The sequence below is a fragment of the Paroedura picta genome, chromosome 3, assembly GCF_049243985.1.
Source record: "Paroedura picta isolate Pp20150507F chromosome 3, Ppicta_v3.0, whole genome shotgun sequence".
NCBI lineage: Eukaryota > Metazoa > Chordata > Lepidosauria > Squamata > Gekkonidae > Paroedura > Paroedura picta.
In genome coordinates, this window is record NC_135371.1 from 67726782 (window position 1) to 67749274 (window position 22493).

At 43.9% G+C, this 22493-nt stretch overlaps 1 protein-coding gene across 3 annotated transcripts in view; it reads left to right on the forward strand.

Moving 5' to 3' along the window:
• The window catches only part of HK3 (hexokinase 3), a 48694-nt gene that overhangs the window by 14521 nt on the left and 11680 nt on the right, over positions 1–22493 (forward strand). For 2 of the 3 annotated variants that reach the window (XM_077326265.1, XM_077326266.1), the window contains exons 1-7: positions 1728–2665; positions 3706–3845; positions 5207–5326; positions 5698–5796; positions 6475–6574; positions 13151–13334; positions 17825–17980. In XM_077326265.1, the coding sequence (XP_077182380.1) occupies positions 2074–2665; positions 3706–3845; positions 5207–5326; positions 5698–5796; positions 6475–6574; positions 13151–13334; positions 17825–17980 (1391 nt within the window). In that variant the 5' untranslated portion in view covers positions 1728–2073. Of the gene's footprint in view, positions 1–564; positions 657–1727; positions 2666–3705; positions 3846–5206; positions 5327–5697; positions 5797–6474; positions 6575–13150; positions 13335–17824; positions 17981–22493 lie in introns of those variants that run through there. The other variant, XM_077326268.1, reaches the window with a different exon arrangement.

The window sequence follows — 22493 nt, forward strand, 5'->3', positions numbered from 1 at the left end:
CCAGTTATGACAGAAAACTCTCTAATAACACTCTATAATGAGCCAGATTACCCTTCAACAGTGCAACTGGATAAGTCTGCCAGGCTATGCACAGCAGTGTGACTCTGTCTCACTGTGTTTTGCATTTACTACTAATTGCAGCATGTGGCTAGAGCAGTGGATAATTGCAGCTTCCCTGTGCTTCATTCAGGTGTGAAGCTTTGCACTCCTGCTGGGAGCAAGTCATGGGATGAGATACAGACTGACACCAGTGACCATCCATAAAAATGGTATCAGGTCTCCTATATTTAAAAGGACAGGAACCCGAGAATGGCTACAAGTAACTTTATCCTTGACAATTTGATTTGTTACCCTCAGCTCACATCCTCAAAGATAGAATATGTCATTGTGGGTGAGCCCATAGACTCAAGAGCCTAGGATATGGCATATGACATGATTACTTATTACAAGATTTCTGTCATGTTTGAAGTGACCACCTGGAACTAAAATTGTTCTGTTGACTGTTTCTGTAAGGTAACTTTCCTATCACAGAACAACACCCTCCAATCTCTTTTTTCCTTACAGACTTCACTGCCAGTGTTTCAGCTCTGATGTTCTCCCAGAAGAATGTCTTCCAAAACACATCTCTTTTTCACAGCCAGCATCATGAGACAGAGGTGAGTTCACATCTTTCAAGGCAGCCAAGACCTGAACGACCTGTATGCAAATCATGTGTGAAAACATGGACCTGTTTAGCAAGAAAAGCTTTGCCCATGTCCTCACTGCCATAAGACTTGTTATCTCCACACAGCTCAGTTGCATTCTTGACTGTCCTATCACATACTAAGGCCTGTGCTTAGGACACTGGCAGGACAACAAGGCAGTCTGTACAAAAGGGGTGAGTAGAGAACATACTATTCCTGAACATATTTATCAGCTTTGTGAAAAGAATGACTAGGGATGCCAGCTTCTAGGTGTGGCCCAGGGTTCCCACAGGACACAGCTTACCTCCAGACTCAGTTTCCCTGGTAGATGTTTTGGAGGGTGAATTCTATGACATTGTATCCCCACAGAGGTTCTCTAGGAGTTCCCAGAGCTGACAATCCTACCCCACACACCCCTTTGATGGCCAAGGGGAATTGGCAACCCTAGGTCATATTTGGTTTTTTAGTCCAAAACTATTGATTCAATATTTTGAATCAGCTAGTACGTATTCATACTACTTGACCAGTCAGAAATACATGGTTTTTAGGCATGAATGGAAGATCTTGAATGGGAGATCTTGCCCCTCCTCCACGTGTCCAACAGGAATAACATCCCTGGACATAGGGAGATGGCAGCCAGGGGATTTGAAAGATGGGGTTGGTATGGTGAGGACAGGATGGGCTGGGGGGTTGTTTTTTTAAAAAGATTTTACTGTATTTTATTGTCTTTTTATCTACTGATGTGAGCTGCTGTGAGCTGACAGGTCTGGGAGCAGCGATATACAAATGTAATTATAAATAAATAAATGAGCGAATGAATAAATGTGAGAAACAACTGGAAAAGGCAAATCTAGAATATACCTTATTTCTTTAGTGGGAAAAGGGAATTAGATTGTTAGAAAACCCCATGATCGTTTTACCTATGGGCAGTCAATCCTGTGGCTTCGCTGCACTGACTTGTCCTCCTACACAGGTCTCCCTCCCAGACCTGGTTCTTAGCCCCTCCTTCCATTCTATTCTAACTGTACTGCCCTTCCAACTGTCTTCTGAGCTGAACCCTTCTCTGCCCCTCCCTCACTGCCCTCAGCTCTCTCACCATCCTCCTGTCCACACTCATTCTTTCCTCCTTGGCTGCTCTCCTTTCAGCTCCCCCTGCAGCATATTAGCTTCACACGCTTCACATCTTCACACCCTTCTTCCCCTTCTTCCCCTTCTTCCTCATGACTGATACTGATCCTTATTATGGTCATTACTTTGTCCTAACTGCCCACATTTTCTGTCCTGCCTCTAAACAGACTCCTGTTTGAATATCACACACTTTACTACTGTCCTCTCATACCCTTCATTGCTTAAGTGTCATGATAAACAAGGCTTTTTTCTGATTGACAACATGTCAGACCCAGACCAAGACTCAGCTTTTGAAGACACTTCTCTTGAGTTAGGGTCCAGTTCTGTGACAACTTCCCAGGAGGATCTGCCTAAAATTTCCTTGCTGATACATACCATGTCAACTTCAGACCCACATTGTGAGACCTCTTCCACTCTTTCCTTTGAGACAAATGGTCAAGGTCGGTCATTGATGGATCCTCTCTCTGCTTCCCAGCCAGAATGTGAAATCACCACTTCATTCCTGAGTTTCTCCATGTCAAGTTCATCACCAGCCTCTAGGGAGACACTTCAGGTTCCCAGGCCAAAGACCCATCTCACTGCTTCATTTCTGTCCATTTCGATGGCAGACCCAAGCTCAGAATCCAAGGACTTGTTTTCTGCTCAGAGACTAGCCCCTCATCGTTCTACATGTGTTTCTTTTCCTAACCAGGTCCAGAAACGCCTACAAGCCTTTAACCTATCCCAGAAGCAGCTTGTGAGAATAAAAGACTCCATGCAGGAAGCCATGAGAAAGGGCCTAAAAAGTCCTGTTCAAGGTGTAGGTGCTTTACCCATGTTGCCCACTTATGTTTGTGCCTTGCCTGATAGCACTGGTAAGTGTATTTTGCAGGGGTCATCATGACATTGGTTCCCACAACTACAGTTGTCAAGTCTGAGTTGGAAAGTTCCTGCATATTTGGGGGTGACACCTGGGGAGGACAGACTTTGGGAAGGGAAGGGACTTCAGCAGTGTGAAATGCCATAGACTTCATCCTTCACAGCGGTTAATTTCTTCAGGAGAATTAGTTTGGGGATTTGTTGTCACTCTGGGAGATTTGGCCTCACCTAGAGGTTGGCAACTCTACCTACAACATTTTGTCTAGACTCTTTTATAGCTCTTGCAGGATCTGCAATCTAGGGTTAGACCTCTATAGTTGTGCCTTTCACACCAGCTTGATGTTCAGACAAGAGTGGGAATCTATGTTTATCTCCCTTGTTGCTGATTTGTTATCAAACTATGCTCAAAGGTAAAAAAACTGCCCCCCTACTTTTTGGTTTTGCCACAGTTGCTGTCAAAAATTCTAATACTGGGAGTGAAGTGTCTGTGTCAGATCATGTGTGGAATTCCTTTTATACACACAAAGGAAAGAGCTGAATGTTATGTTTATGAGATGTTTCACCAGATTATCATAGATCTGTGCTGAACTCGAACATTAGATTGTTCTGATATTTCTTGTTGATGATAAAATTAATCTTTTTATATATAATTTTTATGTATAATAATATAATATATATTCAGATTTAAAATTATACCATTGATTAGCAAAGATACTATGCTAAACAAACAATGCATCCTGGAAGACAGTGAGTTTATAATTTTGCACTTAGGGAATGTGGCTGCCATAGGGACAAGTGAGGCATGGTAGTCTTGTTACAGGATTGCAGACTGCATATCGGAAAATCCTGGTGGAGCCTAAGGAGGGGAGGGTTTGTGGATGTTAGGGACCTCAGCTGAGTATAATTTATAGAGTCTATCCTCCAAATCAGCCATTTTCTGTACTATGGAGATTGTGGGAGAACTTCAGGACATACCTGGAGGTTGGCAATCCTATCTTGGTTGCCTGCTACCCTTATATTCAGATCTCTTACACAGAGAGAGGGCATTTCCTGGGACTAGAACTGTCTTCTACTCATGTGGATGTTGCGTTGTTGCACTTGAGTGGTGAAGAAAAGCAGAAGGCCCGGCTGAAAACGCAGTCCTTTCCGATCCCTGCAGAGGTCTTTAAAAATAAGGTATAGTTACCCTTCAGCTCACTTGATCAATTCCATTTGTTTTCACAATCATGCTGTTCCTCTGTTCTTCCTCTTTTCCCTTTTATTCTGTTTAAGCCCCCTCTGTTACTTTACAAATATGTGATTTTCTTTTGCATCCACTTATCAAGCCACTCTTTTCTCTCCCTCCCTGCTTCTCCTTGCTCTCTTTCCTCTTCTGGCACCCTTTGACCCCAGATCCTGCACCTCAAATGCTTCATCCTGTTCCAGTGCTGTGACCATAAGCAAAATCAGCCCCATCTCACTCCCCCTGCAGATGTTTTTAACGTAAAAATGCTTGTTGGGAATCTCTTACAATAAGTTGGTGAACAAGTCCTGTGAACAAGTCAGTCAGGTTAACTTTGTGAAGTTTCATGGTAATTAATGTTTTGTTGTAACTTAGACAATTTTTGCATGGATTTTTTCTGACCCAATCTGCTTTGGATTTCCACATGTATTTTTGTATCTTTGATTTTCACTTTGTTTTTTGTTTCTCCCCATGGGTATTTCCTGGTTCTTTTAAGACCACTTCTACCCTGATCTTTTTTCTGGAAGCTGATTTTGAGTTATCTTTTAGTGAGTCACATGTAATGTTTATGTCAAGTTTTGTCCTGCCCCCTCCCACCCACCTCCAGCCCACTTTTCCATGATTGTGGTGAAACCACTCCATCTCCTCCCCACGCTGAAGACGTGGCTTTGTTTTCTCCTGTCCGCACCTTTTTTCCTTATATCTCCGTGAGGAAACTTTTTAAAAATAAAAACTGGGAAGTCATAGAAGTTGCTAAGCCTATTGTTACAATATTCTAATGATATTTCAATATTTTAGTGCCTTTTTTAAAAGGGATATGCATGAGCTGTGCTACTGCTGATGACATCTGCCTTCCTTGAAAATCCTCGTTACTGAAGGCATGTGTAGAAGAAAATAAACCAATTGCACATCTGCAAAATTGCAGAGGGAGGGCAGACATGCAGAAGAGCCATGACCATTGCTTGTAAATTGACTCCCAAGAAGACCAGGAATAACTTGAGCATTAGGAAAAGGTCTTAGTTGTGACTAGAAAGTCCATATATCAATAGAGCTTAAGGGTGAGGAGTTTCCGGGTTGGGTCCAGCTTTATGTACCATGGGTTTTAAAGAAATAAATAATAATGGAGTGCAAGATGGTACAAAAATCCATGCTAGATTATTCGCAAAGCTTTCACTGCTGGTAAAGTTTCTGGCTTTATATTGATAGTAGAGAGAAATCTGAAAAGTTGGCTACATGCCCTGTGGTGAGCAGACTGCCATGTGGAGGTAGGTGAGGATGATGTGTCATATTCATAATTCCCTGTTTGCTTTTCCAGCTTTTTGAATTCTTGGCCCAGTGCCTGGCCAGATTTTTGGATGACCTTGGCACCTCTGAGAAATACTTTCCACTTGGCTTCTCTTTTCCCTTTCACTGTGACCATACCTCACTGAACAAGGTGAATACTACAATGGCTGTATGTCAGACTGTGTGTGCTGGGATAGTGATGTTGCACATTTGTTAGGGGGGAAATCCCAATAATTCAGCAAGGCAAACATGTGATGATACAGAGTGATTGCACTGGCCTAGTGGGAAGGAGGGAAGGGACTGACTCCAAGGTTTGCCATAAACATAATGCCTGGCCTGAAAAAGCTGCCAAGTGAAAAGGTGGGTCTGAAGAAAGAGTTCGTATACTACAGTGCTGATCTCTCTCTCTCCAGTGTTTTTCCTTCTAAAGGGTTGCTTGGAGGAAGAAAGGCTGGGTTTCACAGAGGCTCATTGGAGATGGTGAAGTACTCTCTAATACCTACCTGTTTTGCTTTCCTTTAGTGTAAGTTGGTGAAATGGACAAAGGATTTCTACCATCCAGGTGTGATGGGTGAGGATTTGGGACAGCTGCTCCAAACAAGCTTAACAGAACATTGCAAGGTGCGGAATAGCTGTTACCAAAGTGTGCTTTTGAATGAGTGGCAAAAGAGAGAAATGTTTTCCACACATGGACAGTCTTGTGCAATTTTCATATTGCTACTCCAGATGTAGCACTATGGCATTGGGGCTTCCATATCACAGGTTTTCCCACAGCTTCTCTGTTCCAGGCTTGTGGAAGTAGTCATCTCCCCCCCCTCCCCAGGTGGGCCTTGATCAGCAATTGAAGATAATTGTCAAGATAATATTATAATAATGTGCGAATCAAGTTCTCTGAATTCCCTTTCATTATTTAAAAAGTAATTCTCCATCCCCTTTTGAGACTTACTTTTTAAACATTGAAAGATAGGAATTCAGAGCACAATATACAGATTGTTACAATATTCAGTTGCCAACTTTTTTAGTAAGCAGGACCAAGAAAATTCAGACTTTCCTACCAGTACAGCTGTCATACAGTCTCAGGTGTGATGTTTCCCAAATGTGGGAAAGAAAATCTGGAGAGAACCCAAGAGATGTAGAATTGCACACCAATACTATGGGGAAGCTGGGGAAAAAAACCCCTACTTCTCAACAGGTTAGGACCCCAGGGAGAATAACAAGTATGGGGAGGCCAAATAAAGGAAAGAAGGGAGGGAGAAGCAGAAGCAGAGTCACTTTGATCTTTTTCTTTGATTATCCCAGAACTACTGCATTGAGGTCTTAGCTGTGCTGAATGACACTGTGGGAGTCATGATGAGCTGTGCTTGTGAACAGGAGCCCTGTGAAATTGGGCTGATTATAGGTAAGCAGGACATTTGCATGTTAGTTGCGCTGTTGAGCTGGAAGACTTGTGGATGTTGTACATTATGCTTTTTACCAGGGAGGTAGTTTATTCCTTTGAGATCTTGCCAGATTAGAAGAATATTGCACTGTGTTCATATAGGAAATTCAGGCAATAAAGCACTAATAATGTTGAGGTTACATATTGCCATGCCACAGGACTAACAACCCAATCTCCTGGCTAAGACTGAGTGTGGGAGATTATTTTGTACAAGGATTCCATAAGATCATAGAATCATAGAGTTGGAAGGGACCTGCAGGGTCATCTAGTCCAACCCCCTGCACTATGCAGGACACTCACATCCCAATCGCTCATCTACTGTAACCTGCCACCCCTTTGCCTTCACAGAATCAGCCTCTCTGTCAGATGGCTATCTAGCCTCTATTTAAAATTGTCCAAAGATGGAGAACCCACCACCTCCCAAGGAAGCCTGATCCATTGAGAAACCGCTCTAACTGTCAGGAACATCTTCCGGATGTTAAGCTGAAATTTTTAAAAATTAATTCCATCCCATTGGTTCTGGTCTGACCCTCCGGGGCAACAGAAAACTGCTCCGTCCTCTATGTGACAGCCCTTCAAGTACTTGAACATGGCTATCATATCTCCTCTTACTCGTTTTCTCTCCCGGCTAAATATACCAAGTTCCCTCAACCTTTACTTATACGACTCGGTCTCCAAACCCCTTACCATTTCCATTGACCTCCTCTGGATTTGCTCCAGTTTGTCTACATTCTTCTTCAAGTGTGGTGCCCAAAGCTGAACACAATACTCTAATTGAGGTCTAACCAGAGCAGAGTAAAGCAGTAGCATCACCTCATGCGATCTGGATAGTATACTTCTTTTCATACAGCTGGCCTAGAGGACAGATTCATTTAAAGAAACTAGCCCTACAGTGATCCTAGGCTGCAATTCCCATCCCTCATCACATTATATGATTTTGCCACATTAAGAAAGATTTCCCTTGCAAGAGAAGACCAAGGGGAAGTAGGAATTGAGCAGTTCAGCCTTCTCTTCATCAACTACTACACTTTCACTTTCTTGTCCCTACAATGGTTCTACCATATCCTTACTCTTTTTCTTACTTTGAACATAACTAAAGAACCCTTTTTGTTGTGTTTAGCATTTCTCACTATCCTAACCTCATACTGAGCCTTAGTTTTTCTAACACTTTCCCTACAAACAAAAGTTATTTGTTTATTGTCAACATTTTTATTACTCAAATCTTTTGAAAACTGTTTATGGAGCCACCCTAGCTTCTTTAGGCTCCTCCCATTTTTCCCTTCTCATGTCCAAGAGGTCTGGGAGTTTCTTAAAAGTGAAATACCGAAGGCTCAATCACAAACAATTCCCTTGAGAAGAAAGGATGGAAGGAGCCTAAGGAAGCCAAGTTGGCTCCATAAGCAGTTGTCAAAAGATTTGAGGAATAAAAAAGAGTCGTTTAGGAAATGGAAGTAAAGCCTAATTACCAAGGATGAGTATAAACAAATAACCAATAATTGTAGGGGGAGTGTTAGAAAAGCTAAAGCTCAATATGAGCTTAGGCTAGCAAGAAATGCTAAACATAACAAAAAAGGCTTCTTTAGTTATATTTCAAGCAAGAAAAATAATAGGGTCACCATAGGACCACTGCGAGGTCAAGAAAGTGAAATTATAACAGATGATGATGAAGAGAGGGCTGAACTGCTTAACTCCTATTTCTCCTCAGTCTTCTCTAGTGAGGGAAATAGCAATCAATGTGGCAAAATCATAACACAACACGGGGGACGGGAATGGTGGCCTAGGATCACTGTTGGAGCAGTCCACAAACACCTAGTTTCTTTAAATGAAACAAAGTCTTCTGTCATCTCTGAACCTCTGTCCATTATTTTTTACTCTTATTGGAGAACAGGTGAGGTGCCAAATGATTGGAGGTGGGCAAATGTTGTCCCCATCTTCAAGAAAGGGAAAAAGGAGGATCCGGGTAATTATCAACCCATCAGCTTGACATCTGGAGCTGGCAAAATTTTGGAACAAATAATCAAACATTTGGTCCTTGAGCAGCTGGAAGTGAGAGCTGTGATTTCTAAGACTCAGCACGGGTTTCCCAAGAACAAGTCATGTTAGACCAAGCCAGTTTGGTGTAGTGTTTAGGAGTGCGGACTTCTAATCTGGCATGCCAGGTTCGATTCTGCACTCCCCCACATGCAACCAGCTGGCTGACCTTGGGCTCACCACAGCACTGATAAAACTGTTCTGACCGGACAGTGATATCAGTGCTCTCTCAGCCTCACCCACCCCACAGGGTGTCTGTTGTGGGGAGAGGAATGGGAAGGCGACTGTAAGCTGCTTTGAGCCTCCTTTGGGTAGGGAAAAGTGGCATAGAAGAACCAACTCTTCTTCTTCTTTTGAGAAAGTAACTACCTTGCTGGATCAGGGAAATGCCGTGGACATAGTTTATCTGGATTTCAGTAAAGCGTTTGATCACGTTCCACTTGTTCACAAGTTGGTAAAATGTGGTATGGATCCTAATTCTGTCAGGTGGATCAATAACTGGTTGACAAATCATACCCAGAGGGTACTTGTTAATGGTTCAGCATCTTCTTGGAAAAGAGTGACAAGTGGAGTACCCCAAGGATCTGTCCTGGGGCCTGTGTTGTTCAAGATATTTATAAATGATTTGGATGAGGGATTAGAGGGGATACTTATTAAATTTGCAGATGATACTAAACTGGGAGGGGTAGCAAACACAACTGAAGACAGCAACAGAATACAGGATGATCTTGATAGGCTCGAGAAGTGGGCTAAATTGAATTAAATGAAGTTCAATAGGCACTAATGTAAAGTTCTGCAATTAGGTAGGAAAAACCAAATATACCAATATAAGACGGGGGAGACTAGTCTTGGCAGTAGCATATGTGAAAAGGATCCAGGAGTTTTAGTAGACCATACCTTGAACATGAGTCAGCAGTGTGACTCAGTGGCTAAAAAGGCAAATAGGATTTTGGGCTGTATCAAACCAAGTATCAGACCAGATCATGGGAGGTGATGGTGCCGCTTTTCTCTGCTCTGGTTCGACCTCACTTGGCGTACTGTGTTCAATTTTGGGCACCCCAGTTGAAGAGGGATGTTCACAAACTGGAACGTGTCCAGAGGAGGTCAACAAAGATGGTGAGGGGTTTGGAGACCAAGACGTATGAAGAAAGGTTGGGGGAGCTTGGTCTGTTTAGCCTAGAGAAGAGATGACTGAGAGGGGATCTGATAACCATCTTCAAATATTTAAAAGGGTGTCATATGGAGGATAGAGCAGAATTGTTCTCTCTTGCCCCCGAGGGATGGACCAGAATGAATGGGATGAAATTAATTCAAAAGAAATTCCATCTAAACATCCAGAAGAAGTTCCTGACAGAGTGGTTTCTCAGTGGAACAGGCTTTCTCGGGAGGTGGTGAGTTCTCCATCTTAGGACATTTTTAAACAGAGGCTAGATAGCCATCTGACGGAGAGGCTGATTCTGTGAAGGCAAATGCGTGGCAGGTCACAGTAGATGAGAGATAGGGTTGTGAGTGTCCTGCATAATGCCGGGGGTTGGACTAGATGACCCATGAGGTCCCTTCCAACTCTATTATTCTATGATTCTAAGGGAATTGTTTGTGCTTGTGCCTTCAGTAGTTCACTTTAAGAAACTCTCCCTCTTGAACTCCAATCTCCTTAAGTTTTTCCAACCATTGGATTCTACCCAGCATAACTTTTAATTTGTTAAAATTTGCTTTACTGAAGTCCAGCCTATATATCTGACTACATAGTTTTTCTATGCAAATTCCAAAATCACATGATCACTACTACCAAGTGTGTCCACTGTTTTCACCTCATCAACCAGTTCCTCCCCATGAATGAGAATTAAGTCTAAAATTGCAGACCCCGTAGTTGCCCATTCCACCTTCTTGGAAATTAAATTGTCAGTAAGACAAGTCAAGAATTTATTGGACTATTCATTTTTAGCAGACTTGGTCTTCCACAGATATCTGGGTATTTGAAATCACCCATGACCGCTATATCCCACCTCTTTGAGAAATTTGTAAAATGGTCTAGGAGCTTCTCATCCAAGTCCTCTGTCTAGCCTGGGTGTCTATAGTAGACCCCCCACAATAATGCCACTATTGTTTCCTATTTATTTTATTTTTACTCAAAGACTCTCAGCTGAAATTCCATGCCCAGATGCTTGTACTTCCTCACAAGTATACACATTCTTAACATATACTATCACACTTCCCTCCCTTTTTTATTTGTCTGTCCCTTTTAAATAAGTTGTACCTCTCAGTCCAGAGCCTCTTGTGGGGCAGAGTGGTAAGGCAGCCGCCTGAAAGCTTTGCCCATGAGGCTGGGAGTTCAATCCCAGCAGCCGGCTCAAGGTTGACTCAGCCTTCCATCCTTCCGAGGTGGGTAAAATGAGTACCCAGCTTGCTGGGGGGTAAACGGTAATGACTGGGGAAGGCACTGGCAAACCACCCCATATTGAGTCTGCCATGAAAACGCTTGAGGGCATCACCCCAAGGGTCAGACATGACTCGGTGCTTGCACAGGGGATACCTTTACCTTTACCTCTCAGTCCTAATATTCCAATTCTGATTGTTATCCCACCAAGTTTCTGTAATGCCTATTAGGTCATAGTTTGCTTCCTCCATTAGGACTTCTAATTCTACCTGCTTCTTTCCCATACATGGTGCATTGAGGTAGAGACATTGGAATGCTTCATTTGTGTGTCTCAGGGTTTTAGTTTTTTAATATACCTGTAATGGTTAATGGTTCCTTGCATAGGTACGATTCCCTGTAGATCTGCAGGGTTCCCATCTATAGTTCTTATCAAATAGGTTTTGAATTAATGTCTCACTCCCCCATTGTATTTAGTTTAAAGCCCTCCTCACCAGGTCTGCAAGACTTTGCAAACACATTTTTCCTACCTTTGTGAGGTGCAAACCATCCCCAGAGAGAAAAGCCTCATCACAATAGGTCCAAAAATCCGAACCTTTTATGACGACACCAATAACGTAGCCAGTCATTTATTTGAATTATTTTCTTTCCCTTCTTAAGCCATGGCAATTTACAGGGAGAACTCTGGAATCCATTTCATCTAAACCAGTGGTCCCCAACCCCCAGTCCGGGGACCTGTACCGGTTCGGGGATCAGTCAGTACCGGGCTGCGGTTCCTCCTTGTCCTCCTCCCCGGCTGCTGCCTCGGGGGCTGCGCTGCTACTCTGCCGCTGGCTCACCTTTGGTGCTGTCCAGCGGCTGCCATGACCGCAGCTTCCCCTCAGTGTGGCACTGCGCAGCTGCTGCTGGCAGCGCCTCCCAGCGGGTGGCGGGAAGTCAGGGGCGCCGGTGGGAAAGCAAGTGGAGCAGGGGCTCAGGCGGTGGCGGCGATGTCTCTCGGCAAAAGACTACCCCGCCCCCCAGGCCTCAGTAAAATTGTCAAGCGTTGACCGGTCCCCGGTGATAAAAAGGTTGGGGACCACTGATCTAAATGGCAAGCACTAACCATTGACAAAAATAGGATTGTGGTATAGATGGACCATGCAGGTGTTGCCAGAAGGTTATTCAAGAGTGACTAGTCACTCTTCAAACAATTTAAAGCTCTTCATCTAGGGTTCCTGCTAATCAAATTCATTTCCTGCCAGCACCTCCAGTGGGAAAGGGGAAGGGGGCATGCACCAGCACTTCTCTGAAAGTGTGCTAATGCTCTAGGATTTGCAAAAAATGCTAAGGTTTTACCATAGAGTTTTTGCAAAATCCTGGAGTATCATGTGGTGACATATCCAGTTTTCATTGGAAGTGATGTTGCTATGCCAGAATGACATTGGTATACCAGTCTCCATCCTTGGAAGTGCTCTCAAGGCTTGCTCCATGTGACCTAGCTATTCTGTCTCCACTCCTTTTCCACGGTTGCTGTAATCCTCTTTTTATCCTTCCCTTTAAAGTTAATGTAGCATTCTGTTTCATGCATGATGAAGGAGGGCAGAGGCATGCACCTTACTCTGGATGAGCAGAACCCACTCTGGCAGCACCAGCACCCTTTCCCACCAACCTCTCTTCCTCCTATATGTGTGCACCCACTTACCCTTGCTCTGAATCTAGGAGGAAAAGGAGTATGCTATCAACACTTTCCCTCTGCATGCAAGTCTGCTAATTCCCTGTTTTCTTGCAGGGAAAACAGAGAAGTTACTATATGTTTCTGCTATGCAGGGCAAGTTTCAATTGAGGGTGGGATGGCACTTTGCTTTTGGAAATGAGCACTATGGACTATTCTGAAATGGTGTAATGTTTGTACATGCTGCTGTTTTGTGGCTGTCTCCACCCACCGAGCCACCATTTTATGACTGGCAGCTTCAAAAGGTAAAATATTAAATTGCTCCCCCCCCCCCACACACCTCATATGATAGAGAAGCTGGTAAGTTTTTGAAAGCACCAGAGCCCTTGGTTTTCTCACTGCTTGGTTTAACTATCTCAGTGTTTTACTGACATGGCTATTTCTACCGTTGTTTTTGTACTTTTTTCTCTTCCTGTAGGTGATGGCACTAACTGTTGCTACATGGAACAGGTTGAGAACATAGCAGGCATGGAGAACAAAGTGGGGCGCATGTGTATAAACACCGAATGGGGCTCTTATGGGCAAATTGGAGAACTGGATGACGTACTGACAGAGTATGACCAATTGGCAGATAAAGAGTCATATAATCCAGGTATTTGCAGGTAGGTCACAGTGAAGGATATGAAAAGTGTTTCTGGTGCATGCAGTGAAGCAGGGGAGAAGAAAACGAACTTCATGGGCCATTCCGCATGACTTAAATGTAGCAGAAGTCTTACCTTTGGTAAACGCTACTAATTCAATGTTCTGCATGATCGCACACAATCTGCAACACTCCTGCAACACTCCCGCAAAAATCGCTTCGTTGTAGCGCTTTTCGGGAAATAGGGAAAAGTGGATTCTCCCTGAAAACATCGCTACACTTCTGAGCTCAAGCTGCAACACATCAGCAAAAGACATGTGCGTTCTCAATGTAGCGGTAAAAAGAATGTCCCTCTCCCACTCTCACCCCCGAACTTCCGGAGAAGCGATCACCATTTTTTCCCCTTAGACCGGGGAAAGCAATGAACGAGCGAGGCTTCTCCAGCTATAGTCCCTCCACAGAAGTGATTAAAAGTTAAACAAAGCTTCCTACTCCAAGTGTCTTTGAAGTTCCCAAGCACAACACAGCCCCCTGTTTGGCACTGCCCGTAATTTCAGCCACAAATCACGCCCATGGGGGGGAATCTTTTTTTTTACTTGAGCGTGTAAACGATTAATCGCCAGCTCCTACACCAGAAAAAAAGGTCTTTCCGAAACAATAATTTAACACAGATTCATTTAACGGGTGTGTTTGTGTTTAAAAAAAAACAGTACTTAAAGGGAAAGGGGCTTTTCGGGAGCATGAACACAACAGTCCATTGGCTGTTCCGTTTGATTGACGGCCAGGGGTGGGAAGAAGCACAGAAAAATATTGCGTCCTTTGTTGCGATTCCAGCGAGGCCGGAAACATGTGGGGAATGAATACAACGCTACTGGGACTTCTATATTCCATTAAAAATAAAGGTACGCGGAATGACGAAATTTCACTATTTAATATAGCGTTTCTGCATTCTGAAAACAATTGGCAACATTGGTCCTTGTGCGGAATGGCCCCATGTGTTGCTGCCTATACCCCTGTTTGATGGACAGGATTTGGTGGAATAATCTAGGTTATGCATAGTTGCTACTCCTAAATGCAGTTTCTGTATGAAGGATGTCAAATCTTTTAGCGATTGATCAGTTAGATTTCAGCTTAGTATATTCTTAATAAAGTAAAAATCTAGTGGCACCTTAATAGACTAACAGTGCTTATTTTAATATGAGCTTTTGTAGTCACTGTCTACTTCATTAAATAAATATGCACTAGCAATTCTCTCTCCAATTCTATTTAAAATCTCTATGTGCGCTCTTGCCCAACTGGTGCGGAGGTTTGGTTGCCACCAATATGCAGATGACACCCAGCTCTTCCTCCTTATGGATCACCACCCTGGCTCTCCCCCAGAAACATTAGCCAGCTGCCTAGAAGCAGTGATGGAGTGGCTTAAGCAGAGTCATCTGAAGCTCAACCCTTCAAAGACAGAGGTTCTGTGGCTGGGCAGGCAAGTCCAAGCGAGGAAGCGCAACTACCAAACCTGGATGGAGTACAGTTATCAATGGCCCACTCTGCCAGGAACCTGGGAGTGATTTTTGATGCCTCCCTCTCAATGGAGATCCAGATCATCATGGAAGCATGGCTGGCATTTTACTATCTTCGCCAAGCCAAATTATTAATGCCCTACTTGGCCCCGGAACACCTTGACACAGTGATCTACGCGACAGTCACCTCTAGACTGGACATCTGCAACTCGCTGTACTGTGCCCTTATCTGCCCTTATCGTTGATCTGGAAACTACAACTGGTCCAGAACGCAGCTGCCAGTGTCCTCACAGGAACTCTTTGGACGTCCCACATCTTGCCCATCCTCCAGCAGCTGTGCTGGCTTCTGGTCAAATTCCAGATCAGGCTTTAGGTTTTGGTTAACATTAAGGTCACATACCTGAGGGATCACCTCTCTGCCTATACCCTTCAATGAGCTTTGTGCTCCATCACCTCCAACCTCCTGGTGGTCCCTGATCCCAAGGAAGCCCACTTGACCTCAACCAGATGGTACTTGAACAGTTCCATAGGGACTGTAAAAGGGAGCTCCTCCAGCAGGCATTTGGTTGAGGTCAACCAGAACCACTGCTTCCCATTGCCCCCCCAGCCTGCCTCCTACGACAACCACTACAAATTTGTCCAACTCACTGGGCCTCAGTATGAGTTGAATTCAATGCTCTTTGCTATATTCCACCATTCTATGGTGGTGGTATTGCTATTGCTATTACTATGTTAATGTTATTGTTATCACCATGTTATTATTTCAAATGGAGTTACCTGTATCATTCTTGTTTCATGTAAAACGCCCTGAGCCTTCAGGGAGGGCAGTCTATAAATACAATAATAAATAACTAAATAAATAGAAGGTCACACTGGGACATTTTTGTGGGGCAGATTGGTGGTGGTGGGGAGCCAACTTGATATATACCTTTCAAATGTAAATCTTAATGTAAGGGGGAAAAGGAAAAGGGAGGGACTTGATTAAAGGACATGAAATAGAGTGGGTATCCTTTGAGTCCTATCATAAATCAACAAAATTAGCAGTTACACATAGTGGATGTTGATGGAGGCCAGGAGTACAAACAGAAAAGCAAATGGTTTTAGTAAAAATTAACTGATCTGAGTAGAGTCTCTGATAAAGTATGCTTAGAATATTTGATAAAAATTTCAAGTAGTATGTCTTGGAGAGGTACTAGAGACTATAATGACTAAGGAAATCCGAGTTTATGGTTAAGCCAGAATAATATGTAGTGTTTATTTTTTTTTTCATGAGTTCCACTTCAACTATCTTATGTTGTGTATACCTTTTGAGTTTATATAGAATATTGACTTTCATGTCTATAATAATCTGGTCTGTCCCCATTATCATTATCATTATTACTTGGATTTATTACCCGCCACCCTTGGCAAAGCTGACTCATGGCGGGTTACAAGATAAAAATAAGATAATCCCCTAAAACCCGTGCTAAAATACAACAATTCATAGCAAAATCTACAAGAATATGGTGGCAAACCAACCCCCCAACCCCTTTTGGGAAACAAGGGGACTACTGGCCTGTTGTTAAAATATGGAGGCAAACTTACTTCTTTATTCCCCCTTGTCCTCCTTAAGGGCGGGCCCATGGATCTTTTCTTCGCCCTGGCCTCAATCTGGTGGAAGAGCTCTGTTTTACACGCCCTATGAAAAGCAGAAAGCTCCTGCAGGGCCCGCAGCTCTTCTGGGAGCTCATTCCACCAGGTAGGGACCAGGACCGAAAAGACCCTGGCCCTAATTAAGGCCAGGCAAGCCTCTTTGGGGCTGGGAATGACCAGTAAGTTGGAATCCGCAGAGTGCAGAGCCCTGCAGGGGGCATAGGGCAACAGGCAGTCTTGCAGATATGTGGGTCCCAGATCGCATTAAGGTCTTAAAGGTCAATACCAAAACCTTGAACCTGATCTGGGCTGCAACTGGGAACCAGTGCAGCTGCCTCAGCACAGGCTGGATATGGGCCCTCCAAGATGTTCCTGTGAGGACCCTAGCAGCTGCATTTTGCACCAGCTGCAATTTCCGGGTCAGAGACAAGGGCAGGTCAGCATAGAGCAAGTTACAGAAGTCAATCCTGGAGGTGACAGTTGCATGGATCACCATGGTCAGATGCTCAGAAGACAGATTGGACGCTAATAGCCTTGCCTGGCGAAAATGGAAAAATGCCTTGCTGGCTACCTTCTTGACCTGTGCCTCCATGGATAGCAAGGCATCCAAGGTCACTCCCAAGTTCCTGGCCTGGGGTGTGGTGACCAGGCGCATCCTGGCCAGGGTGAACAAGCGCACTGTCTGTCCTGTCTCCATCGTATCCAGCCACAGGACCTCCGTCTGTTGGGGTTGAGTTTCAGGCGACTCTGCTTGAACCATCCAGCAACGGCTTCCAAGCATCTGGCAAATGGATCCGGGGGGGGGGGGGGAGCCCGGACGGCCGTCCATGAAGAGATAGAGCTGGGTGTCATCAACATACTGATGGCAGCCCAGCCCGAAACTCCAGACCAGCAGAGCCAGAGGGCACATAAAGACATTAAAGAACGTAGGGGAGAGCACATCACCCTGAGGAACTCCACAAGGGAGTTAATAGTACGTCCATGGAGATTAAAATATTCCACACCTAGTTCCTGAACTGTTGTGACTTCTTATGTCTGATTTGCATTCATAATTCAGAGTGTAAAGTCTAGGTTTTGGCATGTTCAAGATATTTGGCACCCTGAAGCCATAAAATTGTGGCTACCTTCAGCATCCTGTGCACGTACCAGGGCATTCTACATATCTGTTCCTGCTATTGTTTTGGACTGATGCCCTATGACCATCTGTCTTTTCTAGCAGTAGTGTTCTATGAAGCAGCCATGCTTCCTCTTTGAATAGCATGGCTTGAATACAATTACCTTCCACTCACCCAAAGGGAATCTTCATTGCTCTTGTTCTAGCTCCATCTCTTTATGCACTGATTATCCTCTTTCTTATTGCTATCAGATATGAGAAGCTGGTCGGTTGTTTGTACCTGTGTGAGACAATCCGTGCTATTCTGGCTACTTTGTCTGAGAAGGGTGAACTCTTCAGTGGGGTCTTGGCTCCCAGCCTGCTGACCAAAGGGATACTGAAGTTTCAAGATATCCTGGACATCATGGAGTAAGTAGGTCCTTTACACTAGAATACTGGATTGCTCACTCTACTAGGGTGAGGCTTGGCATCCCTTGTTAGACTAGACTGAGATATAACAACAAGGAGGAATGTTTGTGGTTCATGGTGAAACATTGAAGCAGATGAGTTAAGGACAGTTCACACATTAAAAAGTCTTTGTGACTTCTTCAGTGATTTTAGATAACAAGTCCATGGCACATATGGACCCAATCCAGATCAGATCCATAGTGTATGAAGGTACTGCAGCCAGTGCTGTTTTCCCAACCAGAAACAGCTGTGGGAAGCCATTATTTGCCTCATCAAGGACAAGCACGTGAAGTTATTATAACATATAAGTTTCTCAGGCAAATATTATCTTCCTAGGGCCACTTCAAGTCAGGAAAACAGCATTGGGGGGGAGGAGGATGGAAGCCTGAGTGTACCTGGAAAGCATGAAACTCTCAGTACATTTGTGATCCAAAGTCCTTTCAGAAGCCACAAGGACTCTGTAATGTGTGTGAATTGGCTAAGAGTTGCATGATCAACAGTAATCTAGAACACTCTCACACACACAAGCCCTATTCACGTTATAATGAGCCCACCTACAATCTGTGTACAGTGTACACTTGCAGTGCAGTGTACATGCATTGAACAATTCTCATGTTACATTCAATGCATGTACAGCTGAATGTGTGATTGAAACCACACATTTATTCAGATACTGGTCATCAGTCTGATCTGTAAAATGAACAGTAAAGTGAGCTCATGTTGGCTTTCTTTCACAATCAGGAATATACACAACTATGCAGGATGTACATGTATTCAGCATGACACATGAACAATTCTCACACAGAAATTGCCAGATATGTGAGAAAAGCATGTCTGAATAAAGCAGATAGCCATTTAGGGGTCATTCATATAGTACACCTCTCTTCAAATGTGTGGAAGGAAGAGCATGAAGTTATATTTCTATTTTTAAAGATATTTTAAAGTTAAGATTTTATATTTCAATTTTTGTAAAATTTTGAATTGTGTTTTGTCTCTTGTAACCCACCTTGAGCCTCTGTGGAAGGGTAGGCTAAAAATAGAATAATATAAATGTGTATCAGGTGTGTTTGTTTCACCTGAACAATCACTTAGCATTTCTTACTCACTGCCACTAGGTACATTTCCTTGTTTTCCCTTGTTCATCCTTTGTCACATAATCCCTTTTGACCTATTTGTAGTTCTATTCCCTATCCACTCTTTGCTGTCTCTAAAGGTAAAGGTAAAGGTATTCCCTGTGCAAGCACCGGATCATGTTTGACCCTTGGGGTGATGCCCTCCAGCGTTTTCATGGCAGACTCAATATGGGGTGGTTTGCCAGTGATTTGCCCCAGTCATGACCGTTTTACCCCCCAGCAAGCTGGGTACTCATTTTACCCACCTCGGAAGGATGGAAGGCTGAGTCAACCTTGAGCCAGCTGCTGGGATTGAACTCCCAACCTCATGGACAGACAGCTTCAGACAGCATTTCTGCTGCCTTACTACTCTGCGCCACAAGAGGCTCTTTGCAGTCTCTAAGTCCTGGTTATTTTCAGTACCTCTTTGCTTCCATCTTTTCTCAGGCCCCCCTCTCTCACATTTTTGAGCACCCTACTTTTCTGCATAGTGTGATAATTTCTAAATACACACAAAGAAACCCAAATACCTCTATAGCTACACAATTGGAGTGCCATGATATATGTGACATACCTTTTTGGGGGAAGAGGTGCATCTTGACTAGAATGTCAATTGTGACAAAAGGAGAGGTAAAAGAAAATTAAAAAGTGACACAGTGATGATCCCACAGCCAGAACTGCATAGTAATAACCATCGCTGAAGGGGGGGGGGGTACGTACACCAGAAGAACAACCCAGTTTTGGTTTCACTGAAATCTCCTTTAAAAATAAGCACGCAAGATTAGTTTTTATATGGATAAAGATTAATATTGTATTGTTCATTTTTTATGTATCAGCCACTTGAAAAACAGCAAGGTATGTGGATTAGCAACATATGCAGGTGATACCAAATTATACCCTAGAGTTCAGTAAAATTGCCTTTTAATATTGCAATATTTTCCATGTTAAAAAAGTATGAAATCAATGTGTAGTGATCCCTGTCTGAGATCCACAAATGGTAGGAAATGTTATTTAGGTCTTTTTTTTTTTTGCTCTTTCATATTTTTAATATATTCTCTTTATTATACTGTTTAGATTCTTTTTTCCTTTCCATTAGTTTCAATGGGAAATATTTTAACTACCCAGGTGTCATGACATTCTAAGGGAATGTATTGTTCACATTGGGGATCCTGTCTGCCAAATGTGAAGCAGAATGGAGAAAGCATCCCCATTTTAAAATTCTTAGATGCACAAGGCACAAGGAGGGCTGGATCAGTGTGAGGGCATTTCCACACATCTAAAAAAATAGTGTTATGCCAGAATAATGGTGTAGTGTTAAAAATAATTGCGCCTCGGGCCATTCCTCACCTTCCTGTTTTGTCTGCCGCCTTTTTGCACTCCACTAGACTGTTTGATGGGGAAGGCACTGGCAAACCACCCCGTATTGAGTCTGCCAAGAAAACGCTAGAGGGCGTCACCCCAAGGGTCAGACATGACCCGGTGCTTGCACAGGGGATACCTTTACCTTTACCTTTAGACTGTTTGAAATGGCAGAGCAACACGCTTTACATGCAACTCTCTTCTGCCTGTCAATCAAGCCAGGCAACCAATTCCTTTTCTCATAGTTTTAAAGGATCCATGATGTCCGCATTTTTTTAAAATTCAAGCCTTTTCCATTAAAACGCTTGTGCTTTTTGCATGCCACTCATTATGGAATCAGGAGTCTTGAAAGTTAATGTCATGAACTCCAGTCCCTGACCCGAATTTTACCTGTGTTCCCTGGGAGTCTCCCAGGCTGTTGCTATAAAATCATAAATCACCTGTTGGTCCTTGTCCTCCCTTTGCATACCAAAGCACCTGCCGTTAGAACGTGTTATCTCATCCTGCTCTCAGTGACCTTGCTAGATTCTGTGAAGTTTCAACATTTGTGGCGTTTCCAGATCAAAGCAGGGACCAGATGGCCCTGCTGAGAACCAGTGTACTTTCCTGCCTTTGCACCCCTCCCCCCCCTCCCCTATTTGGTCTCTCCCATTGGGGGGCTATTGATCTTTTGTCTCTGCCAAGAAGTTTGTTCACTGAACTCTGCATGTATATGCCTTTGTATTGTCTTTTGAATAAAGCTTCCTTTTGGATTTAACAAACCCTGTGGTCTCGAGGACTGGCTTTGCATGGACTTGACTCAGATGTCTTCTGCCTGGTTCCTGACACTTAAGAAAAAGATTCTCATTCCTGATTTTTTTTTTGGGGGGGGGGAGGGTGGAAGGCATGCTTTGTGTGACAACTTTGGGAAAAAATCTGGCTTTGCCTGCACGCTTGTATGCCTAATTGTTGCTCCAGGCAGTTTACTTAAAAAAAAGAAAGAAACCTCCTGTCCTCGGGAGAAGGGAGAGGGAGGTGGGTGTGAGGGTGAAACATTGGAGGTGGAGATAGCACTTCTTCATCTCCATACATTTCTTTGGCTGCTGGCCTGTTGCTTGCTCTCCTGTAGCTCGCGCTATATAGGTTGAGGAATCCACTTTATGTGATTTCCTAACTACCGCTTTAAAATGGTGGATGTAGCAAGCAGTTTGCTGCTTGGACACTGGATGTTGGCAATGTCATGCAGAGTGTCCAGAATATAATGACTACCTAAAGCAAGCATTGTCTAATTGTGATAATTTGTAATTGTTTTTATGGGATGTTTTATGGGTTTTATTGGATTTACAGATGTTGGAAACTGCTGCGAGACTGTTAGACAGCGGCGGTATAGAAATCCTAAAATAAATACAAAATAAATTTTAAAATTCAGTTTCTCTCTAGTGGTCCTAAGTAACCTCTGCCACCCAAGCCACCGGTGCTGCCACCTTGCTGCCTAGGTGCCTCCTTCCCTCCCTCAGCTTCTGTATCACACCCCTGATCCTTCTGCTCCTCTTCTCCCCCCCCCCCCGCTAGTCCGCCCGCCTGCTGCTCAGCCCTTCTTTTGCCCACTTGCCTTGGACTCCTGCCCTCTCTCTCCCTCTCTGAGAACTTCTTAAGCGGGGGCGCTGCTGTGCCACTGCCGCCACCAAAGGCGTGACACACGAGAGGAGGAAGGGAAGAAGGCACTTGGGCAGTGAGGTGGCGGTGGCTTGGCTGGCAGAGGTTACTTAGGACTACTAGAGAGAACCTACTAGAGAGAGCCAGTTTGGTCTAGTGGTTAGGAATGTGGACTTCTAATCTGGCATGCTGGGTTCGATTCTGTGCTCCCCCACATGCAGCCAGCTGGGTGACCTTGGGCTCGCCACGGCACTGATAAAACTGTTCTGACCGGGCAGTAATATCAGGGCTCTCTCAGCCTCACCCACCCCACAGGTTGTCTGTTGTGGGGAGAGGAATGGGAAGGCGACTGTAAGCCACTTTGAGTC